Source organism: Bos indicus x Bos taurus, chromosome 5, assembly GCF_003369695.1.
Source record: "Bos indicus x Bos taurus breed Angus x Brahman F1 hybrid chromosome 5, Bos_hybrid_MaternalHap_v2.0, whole genome shotgun sequence".
NCBI classification, from domain to species: Eukaryota; Metazoa; Chordata; class Mammalia; order Artiodactyla; family Bovidae; genus Bos; species Bos indicus x Bos taurus.
Window position 1 is genome coordinate 60,298,352 of NC_040080.1, and position 19,876 is coordinate 60,318,227.

Consider the following 19,876-nt stretch of genomic DNA (forward strand, 5'->3'; position numbering starts at 1 on the left):
CTGTCTGCTAGTCACTTTAACCACACAATGACAACACAGAACTTATTTTCAAAATTATTAGAATTTTTGACTGCTGATGGTATTCATGCTAGTTAATGCTCGTTTAAAAAATCATGATTGTTGTAGAAAATAAAAATAACTTGTAGTCTTGCCACCATTATTAAAATACTAATGCACTCCTTCCAAATATTGTAAAATGTGAATCATTTTCACATATTTTAAAACACAGTTAAAATATCAGACTGCAATAGAAAGATCCTGGAGCTCAGCAGACAAGCTAGACATGCCATATTTTAGGACTAGACCTTTTAACTTATTTTTATTGTGAGGATAGTTGCTTTACAATGTTGTCTTGGTTTCTATCATACATCGACATGAATCAACCATAGGTATACATATGAATCAACCATAGGTATACATATGTCCCCTCCCTTTCAGTATAAACATCTTTGCATCTTGCTTTTAGTTTTCACTTCCATAATTATTTTGGAGGCTCCTAGAATTCAAGTGGTTCTACTCAGAATCTTGCTTCTTCTGCCTCTCTGCTACTGCTGCCTCTCTGTAACTCAGCCTGTATTCTCTGTAACCTCTGATTATTCGTGACTTCTGCTCCCTGTGGTTTTTGCTGTCTGGCATCCACCACTCGCATATTCAATGCCTTTAAGCCATTTTTCAAACCACCTCAGCCTCTCTTTCTCCTTACAGTGTTTGGGTAGAGCTTTAACAAATTTCCAACAGACCTATTACACTTGGGTCTAGTGTCCATGCCGGTCCACAAAATGTTGCAAAGAGGGAGAAAGAGTCATGTCTACCATAACAGAACTTATGAAGACGAAACCTCTTAGAGGAAAGGGAATGGCAGACACAGTTGTCTTGATCTATATTCCTTCATTTCTTACTTTTTGAAAATAAGATTTTTGACGACTATATAATTTTCTGTCCTGTGAACGTTCCAGATGTACCTAACTGTTCCAACAGTGATGAACAGTTAGCATGTTTCTGATTTCCACTATTATAAATAACAGTGAGATGAATAGCCTGCTAAATTGCATGAGCCTCAAGTAAAAACTCTTGATTTCTAAAAGTTGAATTACTACATCAGAGGTGGCACTCTTGATAGTGTTTGCCAGATGAACTTCCAAGGGTTTTATGACATTAAAATAGGAGCAACGATTTTATATTGTTATATTTTGCTTTTTAGGAACCACAGGGACATCTATACCATATGCTAGAACTACGTAATTAGAAGAAATATTTGCTTTTAAGAGATGCTCTCATGTAATGAATTTAGTACATTTTAGGAATGAAGGTGGTAGGGATTACAATACAGCAGTTTGTATTCTGAGGAGGAGGAATGCACTGGAGACGGACTTGAATTGGAAAGTTATTATGCACTCAAATATACTGAAAAAGGAATGAAAGGCATATTAAGCTATCCAAATTCACTCATCTTTAATCTTTATATGCATAACTACATTTTACGCAGTTGAGCCTGCAGGTACATTTTGGTATTTGTCAACTATTAATCGATAAGGCTATTGCCATTTTGTGATCTGCACCAAGAATTCCCAAGGTCAGTATGCCAGAAGTTAATTAGCCTTTCCCTTTTAGTTAGAATTTTTTTCTCCCTTCAAATTTTTGTTGTTGGGATAATTTTGGATAATACCGCATGAGTACCTTAGTGCATTCATTTTTTAAAAGTCAGGCCATTGAAAGGTATTTCCCAAAGTGGAACTGTTGTTTTAAAAGATATGAACAATTGTATTACTTGTCTTATATATTGCAAGATACTGTACTCCACTGACATGTTATTAACTTTGCACGTCTGTCTCGCTGGTTCTTTTCATTTTCCATCTTCCCCACGGGGAAACAGAGCACAAATGGCTCAGAGTCGAACGCAAAGTATAAATAAAAGCTCAATAAATACTAGTGGATTAATCTTTCCGTACCTGTAGGCTTGACTTTTCTCTAGATTTTTCTCCCCGAGTCTCTTCCTTCCGTTTCTTTCCGGAAACTACTTCATTACCTTAAATTGGCAGTTTCAGGTAAAGTAATTTTGAACAGAAGCGACTTTCGTTTCCCTTACATCTTGTTTCCCATTCTGGAAACTTATTTGCTGTCTGAGGAAGCCAAATTCAAAGCACTCACTGCCACCTGAGCTCACACCTGGCTGCCTCCTCAGAAAGGAAATGTTTTCTGGAAAACTTTCTACGCCAGTCAATACGGGCAGATTCTGAAGATAACGAGATAGGCGCACGTTTCTGTCAACCCATTCGACGCTGAGTGGCAGAAATTCTATGAAGGGGTAAGGACGTCCGGGGAATATTTTGCATCTCAGTTGCTTGGAGTTAACACTGGATGCCCCCTCCCAGGCCCCGAAAGTGCGAAACCCGCCCAGGAGGAGCTTCTGCCGTCCCCGCTGAGCCACAGGCGGCGCAGAGGAACATCCATCCCCCGGGTTCCCATGTGGAGCCCGGGCGCCGGGTTCTTCCCTCAGGCCGCCAAGCCACAGGTCCATGGTCGCCGCGCCAAGGGGCCGGCTCTCCTCCGGCGCTCGAAAGGCTAGGCAGGGTGGGGGCGGGGTCGGCCGCGGCGTCACCACTGACGTAACCGCCCCATCAGGCCGCCGCCGGGGTACCGGTGAGCGAGGGGGTTGGGGGAGCAGGAGCGGAAGGGAAGCAGGTAGGGAGGAGGGCGCGGGAGGAGCGCTAAGATGGCCGCTCTGGCGAGGACTGGGCCTTGGGCGAGTTGGGAGAAGCAGAGAAATGGGGACTTGAGGGAGATGCAGCGTGGAGATGTACTCGCAAATGATCGCGTCTCTGATGCCTGCGGCTCCCTCTGCGGAGCTGGCGCTCTCGAGATAAAGCGCATCCTGCTCCTGGCTTTGATTGCCGCCAGGTGATGCTCGAAGCGCCTCTGACATGCTTTGGAAGGGCCGTTCTAGTCCTCCTTTTATAAGGAATGTCTTGCCTTCCCTGCATTGATCCGTCCCGGCACTTGCCAGCACCTGCTGCCATTTAGAGACACTTAAACGACTTTTAAATACCAGCTTCTTAAACCTTTCCCGCTGGCCTTCGGGGAAGGACTGCTAATAGCTAAACTTACTTGGGACGCGTAAAGAAACGTGTAACATAGGACGAAAAAAATGACTGCTCAAGTTTAAGAGACAGGACTCGCTCTCTCCCCCTACCCCCGCAATAAAAAAAGAAAGTGAAACATGGTAATTGTTTAAACTGCAAGTTTGAGTTGTTAATTCTTCGGGTAACTGGATAATTTTTTGCAGTCTTAATTCTGAAGTTAAAAAATAAGTTTTTAAAGAGCAGCTTTATCCTCAAGTACCTTTCACCATTTTAAGCCTTAATTGTCAAATACTGCGAGTAACGGGGGTGGGGGTGGGGTTGTAAGATTAGCATAGAAATACGACTTTACGACTTTCAGGCCAGGTCCGTGAACTTGAATTCCTTATGATTAGATCTTTAGTCAGTTCTGAACCCAGCTTCAGAATCTGTTTAAGAATGTAAATCAGAAGTTTATTCACGAAAGCAAATTATCACATATGTTTTTGTCAGGTTTTATATTATCTGTGCATCTTTCCTCCCTCAATGTGTGCACCAAAGACTAAAGTTATTTATCTGTGGAAACCTGCATCGTTGTCCATATTCTTCTCTTTGCACCCAAACTGGTGTTCAGCTCATATCCTCTATTTCATTTTTCTCTTTCACGTGATACAACAGCTGCTCCACTGACACCTCTCCTGATGAGTCTGCACTTGCACTTCATCTCCTTCCTGCAATGACTGTTTTCTATCCCAGCCTCATATCAAAACTTCCACTGGGGGAGAGGTTATAAGGAATCCTGAGCACAAGCCTGAGAAAGCCATATTCCTGATTGCATTGTCAATGGTGAATATTGAAAATCTGCTTATTTCTCACACGATATTAGAGAACATGAATTCTCTGTCATGGGTTTATATAAATTGTGGGTTAATTGTCCACTGTTCTCCAACATGAAGAAAGGAGAATGTGATCTGAAGTGGCCTGAGCCTGCAATGGAGGAGACCTGGGATCAATCCCTGAGTGGGGAAGATCCCCTGGAGAACAAAATGGCTACCCACTCCAGTATTCGTGCCTGGAGAATTTCATGGACAGAGGAGCCTGGCAGGCTACAGTCCATGGGGTCGCAAAGAGTTGGACATGACTGACCAACTTTCACACTTTCAGAAAGACTAATAAAGACCTACTGTATACCACAGGGAATTCTACTCAATACTCTGTAATGACCTATACGGGAAAAGAATCTAAAAAAATGGATGTATGTATAATTGATTTTTTTTTTTTGCTGTATATCTGAAACTAACACAACATTGTAAATCAACTATACTCTAGTAAAAGTTTTGTAAAAATACATTAAAAAAGGGTGTTGGTTAAAAAGGATTGTGTGAAAATGCATGGACAATACAGAAAATGGATTTAATAGAAAAAAGTACCCCCTACTAACTGTCAGAGGATCTAAATTCTAGCACTGGCTGCCAGTATGTGATTTTGGACACACAATCCTTTCCTTTCATTCTTTTTTTTTTTTACAGTCAGACAACTGACTAGACTAGTTCCTTCAAACTGTGATATTCCATGACTCAGTTTTCTCATTGAGAGTGGAGATATTAACCCCTTTTCCCCTGGGCCCACAAGGATGTAGCAGCTGGGATTTCTGATGGGTGGAACAGCTTGTATAGATGAGCACAACTGGGATCTGGGAGCATTGTGGGACTCCAGTGGCTGAACTCCACTTAACAAGCCACGGAATTACCACACCTTTAATCCCTTTTTCTGAAATGCTGTACTGGCTCTGCCTTCCACACCCTGCCCCTCTAACCACTCAGAAGGTTGAGCAGGTGGAGCCCAGACAGATGCTGGCAGAAATAAGGGGAGGATAGAGACCAGAGGAAGCTTTTGTTCCCAGGGCTAATAATAGAATCTTCCGCAAATGACTGATTCACCTTCCCAGTTCTTCAGAATCTTGCCAGGGAGGGAAAAGGGAGACAGACTACTTTTCCTCCCTCTCCGATATTGCCTCTGGTACAGATCCATGGGTTATTCCAAGTTCCCTGGCCTGAGGGAACAGCGCCCCAGGAAGCAGTTAGGGAACAGAGAAGCTTATCCCTGCATACCCTGCCTCCAGAATCCTGTCCCCACCTCCCTCCAGATGAGCTCTCTAAAAGTCTTGTTATTAATTGGGGCTTCCCTCATAGTTCAGCTGGTAAAGAATCCACCTGCAACGCAGGAGACCCCGGTTCGATTCCTGGGTTGGGCGGATCCCCTGGAGAAGGGATAGGCTACCCACTCCAGTATTCTTGGGCTTCCATTGTGGCTCAACTGGTAAAGAATGCGCCTGCAAGTGGGAGACCTGGGTTCGATCCCTGAGTTGGGAAGAGCCCCTGGAGAAGGGAAAGGCTACCCACTCCAGTATTCTGGCCTGGAGAATTCCATGAACTAAGTCCATGGGGTCACAAAGAGTCAGACACGACTGAGTGACTTTCACTTTCACTTTCATTCCTGCATCTAATAGTGGGTTGTCTGGTTCTGCAGTCCCAAGTTATTCCTTCCATGATGGGGTCGTATAGGCTGTTAGCCTCTCAAACTCTTTAAATGAAATAATCTCAGATACTTCCGGTCTCCTTGATCACGATGGCTTTAAAGTTCCCCTCAGCTTTGGTGCAGTGGTAAACAATCTGCCTGCCAATGTAGGAGACGCAAGAGATGCCAGTTGGATCCCTGGGTCAGGAAGATCCCCTGGAGTAGAAAATGGCAACCTGCTCTAGTATTCTTACCTGGAAAATCCCATGGACAGAGGAGCCTGGTAAGCTACATCCGTGGGGTAACAGTTGGACATGACTAAACCACTGGGCCTTCCTACAGGTTGACTCAACTTTGGATGGGTATCTTCCAGACTCTAGGTTCTGACTTCTCTTTTCTTTGAGCATTTATTTTAGAAAGCTTGCTATTGTAAATCTTATCTCTGTCCATTTGAGATGTAAATCTTCTCTCAGCTTCATTCCACTTTTACAGCCCTGGAAAGTCTTTCTCTATGACCAAAGAGTCATTTCTCTGAAATGTAAATATTGAGGAAAATATCACCCAGTTTCCAGGAGGGTAAGATCCTGACTTAGGGGTGAGGGGGAGGAAGGCTAGTTCCAAGTTGCAAAACTACCTCCTTCAAGAAGATACCAGAAAGTTTACTTTTCCTTTAGTGTATAGTGTAGTGTGTTAGTTGCTCAGTCGTGTCTGACTCTTTGCAATCCCATGGACTGTAGCCTGCCAGGCTCCGCTGTCCATGGCATTCTCCAGGCAAGAATACTGGAGTGGGTTGCCATCTGCTTCTCCAGGGGACTTTTCCTTTGGGGAAGGCCAATTAGCAAACACTGATGGTCTAAGATGCCTGCCACTCCAGCTCTTAAAAGTCTTCAGCCCTTTGTTTCCACCTAGCTGGGCAACGAGACTGGTCTATTACCAGCAATAGTATCTAAATAAAATAGAGCTCTGTTTGCTTGTCATATCTGGTATGATTTTTTTCCTTTAACACTCATGGTTATGTTTTCTTTTGAATCCCTCTTTTCTGGTCTTTGTTATCTTGTGGTGTATTAGGCAATCAAGTGATACATCACTGTAAACCTCTCTGTGTGTGTGTGTGTGTGTGTGTGTGAGACCTCTCTCACTAGACTGAAATTTTCTTTGGGAAGAAAACTCTCTACCGTATATTGCCTGGGAGAGCCCTGTCAGTGCTCAGGCTCTGTTTACTGACGAAACACTTTATGTCTTATATAAACCACAACTGTTAATTCTCTTTTAAAAATGCCAAGGTTTAAAAAACATGTTTTTACTTACTTTACTCGGTATGTGAAGTAAGTCAGAAAGAGAAAAACAGGGGACTTCCCCAGTAGTCCAGTGGTTAAGAATCCGCCTGCCAATGCTGGAGACATGGTTAGATCCCTGGTCCAGGAAGATCCCACATGCTGAGAGGCAACTAAACCTGTGAGTCACAACTACTGAAGCCCACGTATCCTAGACCCTATGCTCTGCAACAAGAGAAGCCACCACAATGAGAAGCCCACACACCAAAACTAGAGAGTAGCCCCACTTGCCACAACAAGAGAAAGCCCAAGTGTAGCAACAAAGACCAATGCAACAAATAAATATCTTTTAACAAAAGAGAAAAACAAATATCCTATAGTAATGCATGTATGTGGAATCTAGAAAAATGGTACAGATGAACCCATTTATAGTGTAGGAGTAGAGTCACAGTCATAGAGAATGGACATGTAGACACAAGGCAGGGAGGGGCAGTGCCATGAATTGGGAGGTCGGGATTGCCATGTGCACTGGCACGTGTAAAACAGATAGCTAGTGGGAACCTGCTATATAGCACAGGGAGCTATGTAGTGACCTAGAGGGATGAGATGGTGGGGGCGGGGTGGGAGGGAGGTTCAAGAGGGAGGGGATATATGTCTACATGTAGCCGATCTACTGTACAGTAGAGACTAACACAACATTGTAAAGCAACTATACTCCAATTGAAAAAATAAACATTTTTATTTGTATCGTTTTCTGCCAGCAAAAAATACTGCACATTTTTTGCAATGGCCAAGAGGAGGGATTCTGAATCCCACTCATCTCTTTTCCTATGAAGATCCAAAATTTGGGATACAGGTGGAAGCTGGTTTTTGGGCGGGGGAAGGCTCCAAGCAGATCTCCTCAGATGGGGCCTTAAGAAGAAAAACAAAATAGGAATAAAACAACCACATGACCCAGGAATCCCACTACTGTGCATATACCTGAGAAAGCCACAACTAAAAAAGATACATGTACCCCAGTGTTCACTGCAGCACTATTTACAATAGCCAGGACATGAAAGCAACCCAGATGTCCCATTGACAGGTGAATGGATAAAGAAGATATATGTGGTATGTATTTACAATGGAGTATTGCTGCTGCTGCTGCTGCTGCTGCTGCTAAGTCGCTTCAGTCGTGTCCGACTCTTTGCGACCCCATAGACGGCAGCCCATCAGGCTCCGCTGTCCCTGGGATTCTCCAGGCAAGAACACTGGATTGGGTTGCCATTTCCTTCTCCAAAGCATGAAAGTGAAAAGTGAAAGTGAAGTCACTCAGTCGTGCCCGACTCTTAGCGACCCCATGGACTGCAGCCCACCAGGCTCCTCCGTCCATGGGATTTTCCAGGCAAGAGTACTGGAGTGGGGTGCCATTGCCTTCTCTGCAATGAAATATTACTCAGCCATAAAAGGAACAAATTTGAGTCAGTTGTAGTGAGGTGGATGAACCTAGAGCCTCTTATAAAGAATGAATTAAATCAGAAAGAGAAAAACAAATACAGTATATTAACATGTATATATGGAATCTAGAAGAATAGTACTGATGAACATATTTACAGAGAACAAATGGAGATGCAGAATAGAGAATGGGCTGGTGGACTCAGGGAAGGGCAAGGCAGGACAAATTGAGAAAGTAGCATATATACATATGCATATATATGAATATACATATACACACTATCATGTGTGAAATAGATAACTATCGGGAAGCTGCTGTTTAATATAGGGAGCCCAGCCTGGTGCTCTGTGATGACCTAGAGGAGTGGAATGGAGTGGGGGAGGATTAAGAGGGAGGAGATATATATATAAAATTATGACTAATTTTCATTGATGTACGGCGGAGAACACCACAACAATGTGAAGCAATTATCCTCCAATTAAATAAACTAAAAATAAAAAAGAAGAAAAACAGGACATTGGTACGGTGGAAGACTTCCTGGAATTTAACTGGGAGCACAGAGGGATGAGTAGAGGGTCTGAGGGAATCCCACTGTAGATTGCACCAAGGTTTCAGAGCCTGAAAGTGGGAATTGTCTTTCCTTATTTAGCTTGAGCCTTTTGAGAGTATTCCAGTAGCACCCTTGTTTCTCAGATTTGGTTATCCTTAAATCTACTAACTGCCCTAGGCAGTGTCAAAGCTTGAGAGAAAATTCTTTGTCCAGGTTACCACTGTTCATATCATATAGATCATGTATTCTAATACCCACATAGAAAAACCAAAGTGCAGAGAAATGAAGCGACTGTTTAAGTTCTATCTCTGTGCATGCTGTTCATGACAGCATCAGGAGGAGATTCCAAGTCTCTCACTCTGGTCTTCTGTCTGGTGTACCATCTTGCTTTTCTCTTATTGAGGTCAGGAGTTTGCAGGGCCAGGGAGCAGGAGCTGGATGTTGGAGGCTGTAGAGCCTCCTGTGAGAAGAGGTGGGAATTAGGCTTTTCTGTGAAGTCACTGCTGTCAGAGAATGTGCTGTGGTTGTGGTGAAAGCCTGCAATGGAAATGTAAAAGAAACACATCATGCTTTTTTTAAAAAAACTGAAGTATAGCTAATTTACAAATGTTGTGTTAGCCTCAGGTGTACAGCAGAGTAATGCAATTATATAACTGCGCTTAGTTGCTTAGTTGTGTACGACTCTTTGCAACACCATGGATTGTAGCCCACCAGGCTCCTCTATCTATTCATGGGGATTCTCCAGGCAAGAATACTGGAGTGGGTTGCTATGCCCTCCACCAGGGAATCTTCCCAACCCAGGAATCAAACCCAGGTCTCCTGCATTGCAGGAGGATTCTTTACCACTGACTCACCAGGGAAGCCCACACAGATGAATTCTTTTTATTCTTTTACATTATAGGTTATTACAAGATATTGAATATATTTCTCTGTGCTATACAACAAGACCTTGTTGTTTATCCGTTTTATGTATAGTATAGTGTGTATTGGGCTTCCCAGGTGGTGCTAGTGGTAAAGAATTTGCCTGCCAATGCAGGAGACGCAAGAACTAGTTCAGTTCCTGGGTTGGGAAGATCCCTTGGAGTAGGAAATGACAACCCATTCCAGTATTCTTGCCTGGAAAATTCCATAGACAGATGAACTTGGCGGGCTACAGTCCATGAGGCTGCAAAGTCAAATACAACTGAGCAACTGAGCATACACACATAGTGTGTATCTGTTAATCCTAGACTCCTAAATTACCTCTCCTGCTCCTTCATTACTCCCTTTGGTAACCATAAGATTGCTTTCTATATCTGTGAGTTTTTTTCTGTTTTGTAAGTAAGTTTTTTTGTATCATTTTTAAGATTCCACATATAAGTGATATCATATGATACTTGTCTTTCTCTTTCTGACTTATTTCAATTAGTATGATAATTTCTAGATCCATCCATGTTGCTGCAAATGTCATTATTTCATTCTTCTTAATGGCTGAGTGATATTTCACTGTGTATATATACCATATCTTTTTTATTTGTTCATCTGTCCATGGATATTTAGGCTGCTTTCATGTTTTGGCTTCCCATGTGGCACTAGTGGTAAAGAACCTGCCTGTCACTGCAGGAGACATAAAAGATGCAGGTTCAATCCCCGGGTCAGGAAGATCCCCTGGAGAAGGAAATGGCAACACACTCCAGTATTCTTGCCTGGAGAATCCCATGGACAGAGGAGCCTGGCTATGGTGCGTAGAATTGCAGAGAGTCAGACACAACTGAAGTGACTTAGCAGGTATGCATGTTTTGACTATTTTAAGTAGTGCCATTGGGGTGCATGAATTGTCTTGAATTAGAGTTTTCTCTGGGTATATGCCCAGAGGTAGGATTGCTTGATCATATGGTAATACTATTTTTAGTTTTTAAAGGAACCTCCTTAGTGTTTTCCATAGCAGCTGCACCAATTTGCATTCCCACCAACAGTATAGGAGGGTTCCCTCTTATCCACACCCTCTACAGCATTTATTTGTACTTTTTGATGGTGGCCATTCTGACCCATGTGAGGTGATATCTCACTGTGGTTTTGATTTGCACTTCCCTAATAATTAGCAATGTTGAGCAGCTTTTTATGTCTTTGGAGAAATGTCTATTTAGGTCTTCTGCTCATTTTTGATTGGGTTGTTTGTCACATCATGCATCTTTGAGACAACTGTAGGCACTGGGTTGGTAGAAACTTCCATACCCTACCTGGGGAAATGTTTCTTGCTACTACAAGTGATCTTTAAAGTTATTTGCAGCAGCAGCAGCAGAGACATCAAAGAGTCATGTGATGTAGACTTTCTATTGAACTCAATGTTTAGAGTTATAAAATGATTACCTATACTTTTATTCTTATTCTTTTGTATAGATTACTGAGCACTGCTGGAGAAAATGACAAAACCATTGCCAATCCATGTTCTGCAACTTGAGCTGAGCCCCAACGTTATTCACCAATTCAACTACTAATATATGTTTCTATTATTCTTGTCCTTTCTCCATAGTGGTGATCTCAAACCTTTATGATCTTCCTCAGATTTCCTGCCTCACAATTTTATTGCTGACCTGACAGGTAAAAGGGAGAAAAGAGTAAGCATACATTTCTTGACCTCCTCTCCAGATGACCAATGTAACTAGTCACGCCTGTCCTTTTTCATTTCCTCTCATCTCAAAGATCTGTATCTTAGTCCCTGGCTGAACCCTCCAAAAGTGCTTTGGATCTCAGCTCATTCCCACTCTCCACTGACCTCACATCATCATTTCCCTACCCTCCTGAACCATGGTCCCCCACACTCTATTGATTCTTTTCCGCCAGCAAATATACATGCTTAAAACTTCATCATCCTAGGGAAAAAAAAAACACAAAACACTCCTTAGAGACTCTTGACCCTTTTATCTACTTGGCTTGCATAGTTTCCTATTCATTTTTCACATTAATATTATAAAGCCCTGTCACACAAATAAAAATACTCTTATCAAGTTTCCTAATCATTTTCTAGTGGAAAATCTAGTGGTATCGTTGCACTGTCTTTCCTACTAGATATTTTATGACATATGTTACTGAATACTACACCCCCTTCTCGAAACATTATTTTTGTTGTTGTTGTTTTTCAGTCGCTCAGTCATGTCCAACGTTTTGTGGCCCTATGGACTGTAGCACGCCAGGCTTCCCTGTCCTTCACTATCTCCTAGAGCTTGCTCAAACTCATGTCCAGTGAATCGGTGATGCCATCCAACCATCTCATCCTCTGTTGTCCCCTTCTCCTCCTGCCTTCAATCTTTCCCAGCATCAGGGTCTTTTCTAATGAGTCAGCTCTTTGCATCAGGTGGCCAAAGTATTGGAGTTTCAGCTTCAGCATCAGTCCTTCCAATGAATATTCAGGGTTGATTTCTTTTCTAAAGTTACTGTGTTTCACTGAATCTGATAAGCTATTGTTTGTAAGGCTTATAATTATTTTCAAGGAGGCAAGTATATGTGTGTGTGTGTGTGTAGGACAAAACTGTATATCTTACAATTACATTGGTTAACAATGCCAATTGTTAGACCCATTCTATTTCAGACATATTCAAATACAGAAAAATGTACATCTTAGAATAAGTGAAATACAGCATCTCTAACCACAATAACTCCTCCTATAATGAAATCCTATTACCCTAGCAGAAAATAGAATCTATTACTTATTTGAAATGTGTAACTCCTGAAAACTTCTTCTCTGGCAAAGCAATTCCAGTCTTTCTGTATACCTGACTTCTAGCCAAAGATGGGACATGTTTGAGAGAGGAACTGATGTGCTGGGTATTTCATGAATTGTGTAGAAAAGTATAGTCATATAGATTCTGCACAGCCTGCTTTGCTGGACATCTTGGCATTATTTTTTGCTTGTGTGAGGCTGACATCTGCTGGACAAATAACACTTGATCAGAATTTTGTATTTTAGAGTAAATTAAAATTTTTGGCAGTGAAGCTTAGCTGTGGTGCATATACTCCATGTTTTCTATTTGAATTTGGTAAGTTTGGCAGTTAATTTTCTTTTCAAATTTTGTATGCTGTGGCTGAGTCTCAGTGAGCTTTAGAATGAGAGCTTGCCCTTGGGGTATCTTTAATATGTGAGGATAAAGCCCTTTAATTAAACTAGTTGTTCTTAACCCTCACCGGGTGCCAGAATCACTGTCTGTGATAGACTGTTTATAAACATGGCCACAACAACCCTCCCATTCCACATGCCTTTTCACAGTGTGACTTTGCCACTCCTATTAAAAAAGTAAAGCATGTTTTCCTTCCTTTTGAATCTAGATTGGCTTTGCAATTTAATTTGAGCAATAACATGTGGTTGAAGGGGCATTGTACAACTTACAACATATCCTTAAAAAGAGGCATTGCAACTTCAGTTTTTGCTGAACATTCTTCCGTTAAGACTACTGAAGAATGACTCAACCCCCATGGAGAGAGTACCTGGCTGACAGTGAGCACCAAGATTCGGTCCAAGGTCAGCACCATTAGGGCGAGCCCACTTTTGACCAGATCCAGCCCAGTCAACTAGCCAAAAGCAGTTGCATAAGTGAAATCAGATGAGACAAGCAGAAGAATCCACCCAGCAAACCCACAAAATAGAAATAATAAGTAAGTTTTTCTTTAAGTCACTACATTTTGGGTGGTTTATTATACAACAATAGATGATTGATATCACTAGGAAAACTTTTAAAGAAGAATAAACAATAATAATGCCCAAGTTCAAATCTAAGAGATTTATATTTAATTCTATTAGGTGGAATCCAGGAAATAAAATATATTTTTTTAAAAAAGCTTGCAAGATTGGGAATCACTGATCTAAATATTTTATGCCCATAATTACTTTTTCCTAAAATATCATCATCATCTACAGCAGCAACATCATAACTGTTACTCCAATAAATCACATTTCTTTCACATACTCCTTGAAAGGTTTCATAGGAACAAACAAAAGTTGATTTCTGCAAGATTACTGAGCTAGTATGAGGTAGGTTATTTGACTTCATATCCTAAATTTTTTCAACTGCACATAGTAGATTGCTGCTTCTGATATTTACCTCTTTTGTGAGTGACTGATAGCTACTAGTTATGTACCTGGAGATAAAGGTAATGGGCACAAGAGAAAATAAAGTGACTAGGGCCCTAAAACCACAGATAATAAGAATTAAAGGAGTTAGTCTCATAAAGACTTTTGTGATTCAGGACCAGTAACAATGAAATTTCAGTGTTAATCAAAATTTTGGTTAACAACTGGTTAATAATCAACAATTTGATTATTATCAGACTAGGAAGTACAGTAAATAGTAATAAAACATCCAAAATGGAGGGAACCCCAAGCAAGATGATTCATTTACTTAATTCAAGAAAGATTTCAGTTCTTACTCTTGCCATATTCTCTGTGGTCCTAGGGGACAGGCAGTTGTAGCACCAGGAGACTAATTTCTGCTTAGTTTAAATACAAATCTTTAGCTAAAATTAAAAAGAATAAAAAATACCTCTGAAAGAATTAATGCTTGAAATTCACATCTAGAGGAAAGACATTTTAGCTTCAGTAACTACCTATATAATATTAATGGTCCTTCTTTGAGGAGGGAAGGAAAGCTTATGTATACCTAACCCGAGCTGCAGGATGGACCTCATAGCTTAAATGAACACATTAAGGAATTTTGCCTCAGTCCTATGATTTAGGCTGATTAGAAAGCAGCTAAAAGCAGGTGCGAGGGTATAAATCTCCATGGTTGGTTTTCACCTGCTGCAAAACTATAATGCTTCTTAAACTTCAATGTGCAAGCAAATCACCTAAGGGTCTCAGTAAAATTCGATTCATCAGATCTAAGATGGGGAAGGGCTGGGATCCCACATTTCTAACAATATCCCAAGTGATGCTAAAACTGCTATTCTGTAGACTATATTTGAATATTAGGGTAATATAGAATTTTCTCCCCGGACAACAGTTTTCAGACTGTAATCACCAAACCAACCACATCAACATCACTTGAGAACATGTTAGAGATGCAGATTCCCAGGCCCTGTCCAGACCTATTCAATCAGAAACTCTGGCAGTGAGGACCCAGGCATCTGTAGTGCCTCAAGCTTTCCAGGGGATTTTGATGCTAAAGTCTGAGAGTCACTGATTTAGAGAAGTATTTATCCAGCCATAATAGAATCACCCTACCTAAGAGCTTAACAATAAAAAAATCAGTCCCTGGGCTCCATATCAATTAAATTAGAAGGCAGGATGTGGGACACTTCATTATGAGTATTTGTAAAAATTTCAACATGTGCTTGCAATGTGCGGCCCAGTTTGAGAACCAAGAGAGACAGAGAGAGACGAGAGATCCACTTCACTTACTTCTGGAGTCTTCGCCAGCAGAAGTCTGGCAGAGGTGGTGATGTCCAGGTCTGCTGGGCCAGTGGCTCTCCTCCTCCTCACTGTTGCTTTGCACCTGTAACCAAGATCCCTGCAGAACTCAGTCAGTACCAGTGGCAGGGGAAAGTGCAGGACAGCAGGCGACTATAGGGGAAAGAGGCTGAGTGTACTTGAGAAACCTGGGCTCTTCTCTTGTGGTAGGAGCCTGGCAGTGAGGAAGGCAGGGCCAGCTCTACATTCAGTGAGAGGCGACACACATGCAAACAGGACTGCAAATCACCACGCTTCTCTTTGTGGCAAGGGTTTGAGGGATTTTCCTTGAGACTCTGGCACTTGATCATAGCACTGTCTATAGACCCAGGCAAGAGGAATCCCGAGTTTTAGAGAGCTCATGGGCTGAAGAATCAGTGGACCGAGAGAATGTGTCCACTTTGATATTGCACTACCACTTCTAGACCATGCTCTGGATGCCCACAATCCCCTCCCCAAATGCAACTCAATGGCCCCAAGCCTATTTCAGGGAAATGCATTGGTTTCGCCTGGTGTCTGTTCTCTCTAGACTGGCCTTTTTCCTAGGGTATGCACTTCTAGGCCTGAATGATAACTGGTAGATGGTTATATGCATTGGTAGGGGGGTTGTGGGGGCTTCCCAGGTGGCGCTAGTGGTAAAGAACCCAGCTGCCAATGCAGGAGATGTGAGAGATGCAGGTTCAAGCCGCAGGTCAGGAAGATCCCCTGGAGGAGGGCGTGGCAACCCACTCCAGCATTCTTGCCTAGAGAATCCCATGGACAGAGGAGCCTGGTAGGCTACAGTCCATAGGGTCACAAAGAGTCGGACATGACTGAAGTGACTTAGCGTGCATGCACACATGCAGGGGTTTTGTGGCATTTGAATATGCCAGCTGGGGTGTTCACACATGGTGTGCAAAATCCCTTATGGTGCAGGACAGACATAGGTATGGGAAGAGAAAGAGATAGGCCAGGGCTGGGATGGCTCTGCCCACGCTGCCATGTTCTAGCGCTGAAGTCCTAAGAGTGAGAATTCTAGATTTGAATCTGAACTTCTAGGTCTTCATGGTTATATACTTGCCAAGGTAGAAGAGATTTTATATAATCGTGTTTAGTCTAGTGTGTAACTGACCTTATCTTTACTCTTGTGTGTATCCCACAGATGATAGGGGTAGGTGTGTTTGATGGGAAATTTTAGTGAAGATCAGCCTGGAAGAGGAATTAGAAAAATAGTGACAAAAACTGGGTGCTCTTAAGAAACTGGGTCTATTTCTCTTTCCCCTTCCTTCTATATTAATGTTGGTTGATCAGTTGTATCCGACTCTGCAGCTCCATGGACTATAGCCCACCAGGCTCCTCTGCCCATGGAATTCTCCATGCAAGAATACTGGAGTGGGTAGCCATTCCCTTTTCCAGGGGATTTTCCCGACCTATGGATCAAACCCGGGACTCCAGCATTGCAGGCAGACTCTTTACCATCTGAGCCACCAGGGAATCCACTTTCAAAGGTTTCTGAATGTAATTCAAGACTTGGTATATCTGACAAGGAAGATATATTTTAACCCAAGGGCAGGAATCCAGAATTCATGGGCAGGAATGCCAACCTCTCCTTCACTTTCAACCCACTCACCTCCAAGTCCAAAGTGTCCTGCCACTGCTCAGTTAGAGATCGGTGCATTTCTGTTCTCTCTTGACTCTGTTTCCATTTCTGTTGGATGATGGACAAATCCAGTGATTTAACCTTCTTGCCCATGGGATTCTTCTGAAACAGACTCCTTCTTGCTCTGCTCTTTCTTATCCAGAAGGCATCATCCTTGACTGAATGGGCTTCCTTACTGGTCGCCTGTAGCCCCCAAAGCTCTCTCTTTACCTGTGCAGAGTCTGTGTTCCACTGTATATCTGCTCTGGGCAGAGAACGTGAGCAACATGGTATTTTGAGGTCAGAATCCATAGTTTCTGAAGGTTCTTGCCATGTGGACATCCCCTGCTGTGTTTCTTCTTTAAGGCAGAGGACACATGGACAGGAAGAAGTAGGCAGTTTTGTACCCTTGAAAGGAGGCACGGGATCTCCCTGTGGGCCTGGTCCAAACCCAGAGTCTTGCTGGAGGACCAACTTCTCTCCTCTCACTCTGTCCATCACTTCCCACACCACCTGGTCTAAACTGTTTCTTTTGGGAGTATGGTCGGGTGGTGAGAGCCTATCTCGTGGGCATGTGTACAGGCACATTTTGGAGATGGCTTTCCGGAGGCGCTCTCTGGGTGAGTGAGGTTCAGGCTCTGGGGACAGAATCTTGATGGATGGCACATCAGTTGGGTTGCAATTCCAGAACATGTGGGATGGTGTGAACTTTTGGACAGGTGTCTTAGACACGTAGGAGTAGAGACAGAAGAAGGCATCTGCAGTGACGGCCAGTGTTTGCACTTGCTTAAACCTGCCTGAGTGCAAGGAATGAAGATGATGAGTCTAGGAATCATCAGAAAATTACTTCTTGAATTTTTCCCTTCAATAGCTTTCCTAAAACTCAAAGTTCAGAAAGAAGATGCCAGTTTCTCTACCAATATCTCTCCCATTTAGATTTCTTAGACCTAGGATTCCCTTTCTTGACTTTTTGACTCTTTATCCCCAGTAGTCTAGAAATTAATTCTATACAGGATGAGAAACCTTTCCATATCTTGATTTAGCATATCCTTTCTGCTGTCAGTATACAATGGCCTCTATCACTATGTTTGCTTCAGCAGTCCCCAGCCTTTTTGGGACCAGAGACCAGTTCCATGGAAGACAATTTTTTCCCACGGACTTGGGGTAGAGGGATGGCTTCAGGATGATTCAAGCGCATAACGTTTATTGTGCACTTTGTTTTTATTGTTATTACATTAACTCCACCTTAGATCATCAGGCATTAGATCCCAGAGGTTGGGGACCCCTGCTTTAGATGACAAACATGACTAAAAAAGGCAAAACTAACATTGTGTTCTTAGTAAGAAAAATTTAGGGTTATGGAAATCTTCTTTGATAGAAGCAAATTTGAGAGATAGCAATTAGTAGGCAATGGACAAGGGTAGAGAAATCTAGATGGACTATATTATTTCTAATAGACTTTGCTTCTCAACGTGTGGTCAGTAGTTCAGTAGCATTGGCATTACTTGGGAACTTATGTAAATACAGAATCTCAGACTGTATCCCATGCATCTTAACAATATCCTTTCATAATTCATATGCACATCCATGTTTGAAAAGCATGTGATAAACCATTTACCCATTAAACTATAAGTGTCCTAAAGGCAAGATCATGTTCCTCTTGCCTAGCTGCTGTTCTTCCAGAATTTAACATCTGTACCTGGCACATAAAATACATTCAACAAAAACATCCTCAACCTTTAGGGTGCATAAGAGTCATATAAAGTGCTTGTGAAATACTTCCACTGAAAATCCTTATTTCAGCAAGTGGAGCTCAGGAGTATAGTTTTACCAAATTTTGAAGTTGAATCTGATACAAAAGATCTGAAACAACACTATCAGGAACACCATTATGATGGGAGGGGGTGGGCTGTAAAAGAATATTATTTGAAATATATTCTAACACAAAGAATAAAATAGAGTCTTTCATCCCTCATCAAAGTAGAGAAGCCCTCTCATATCTTTCTTCAGTATGGAATTGGGACACCTTAAGTCATTGTTTCCCTAGATGTGGTAAGATTATACATAAAGATCACTGGTGTGCTTAGATCACTGGTGTGCTTACTTAAATATTTCTGAGCCCTTCCTTCTGTGGAAGAAAAGCCAAAGAATATGAATGCTTTATAAACTCCTGCACAATTTAACATAATTAACAGAACTTCTGTCCTAAATGGAAATTGTATTAACGTAATGGCTAGAAATGGGGAACATTCACTAATTCCAACTGAGAAATAGAAAATGGTGATAAGATTTAAAGATACCAGTCCAATTTGAGTCAGCAAAAAGAGAGAAGATCTAAAAGAAAGTCACTGTGATACCAGGTCTCTTGAAAACTCTTCAAGAGAGAGAAGCAGAACTCGAAGTTCTCCATTCACTGAAGACAACAAGGAAGAAACAGACACAAGAGACAAAGGGTGAAGAGAAGCTAACCAAGAGAAAGTAGGATTTAGAGCCATTGATCCCTGTTATGACTGTCTGGAGGTTGAGAGAGAAGTAGAGCACGGGTCTGTGCTAACACTCACTGGCCAGCATGAGGCAAGGGTCTTCCATCTCAATCCTCCGCACCTGGGACTTCAGGAAGAGCTGGAAATCAATGCCTTTGGCTTGAGAGGGGGTGGTGAAAAATCGAGCAGGAATTCGAGAAGTGTCTTTGTGGTCCTCCTGGCCAAAGCCCAGGCTGAAAAGAACATCTTCCGCATCTTCTTGCACCTTGTCCAGAATCTCTGAGATGCTGAAAAGTGGGGGTTTGGGTAAACACAGAAAGCTTTGAGAAGCAGGGTAATCCAGACTATCTAATAAAAGTGTCAGGACACTGAGATATCTTTCTGGCCATTTCTCTATCTACCACTGCAACCCAGAAAAGCTTTCACTTCTCTGAATCTAAATTCTCTGTCTGAAACCTGGGAATTACAATCTGGCCTTGGTTTAAAAATTGAACATGATTCTATTAGAGTACTTCAAATGACTGA

At 42.1% G+C, this 19,876-nt stretch overlaps 1 protein-coding gene across 4 annotated transcripts in view; it reads right to left on the minus strand.

Annotated features, from left to right (window-relative positions):
- Positions 1-8,374: 8,374 nt before the first annotated feature.
- Positions 8,375-19,876, minus strand: part of TESPA1 (thymocyte expressed, positive selection associated 1) — a 35,419-nt gene continuing 23,917 nt past the window's right edge. For 2 of the 4 annotated variants that reach the window (XM_027542123.1, XM_027542121.1), the window contains exons 8-11: positions 19,430-19,638; positions 16,860-17,665; positions 15,203-15,296; positions 9,085-9,369 (exon numbers count right to left, since the gene is read on the minus strand). In XM_027542123.1, coding sequence (XP_027397924.1) covers positions 9,128-9,369; positions 15,203-15,296; positions 16,860-17,665; positions 19,430-19,638 — 1,351 coding nt within the window. In that variant the 3' untranslated portion in view covers positions 9,085-9,127. Of the gene's footprint in view, positions 9,370-15,202; positions 15,312-16,859; positions 17,666-19,429; positions 19,639-19,876 lie in introns of all 4 variants that reach the window. The other 2 variants (XM_027542120.1, XM_027542122.1) reach the window with 2 other exon arrangements.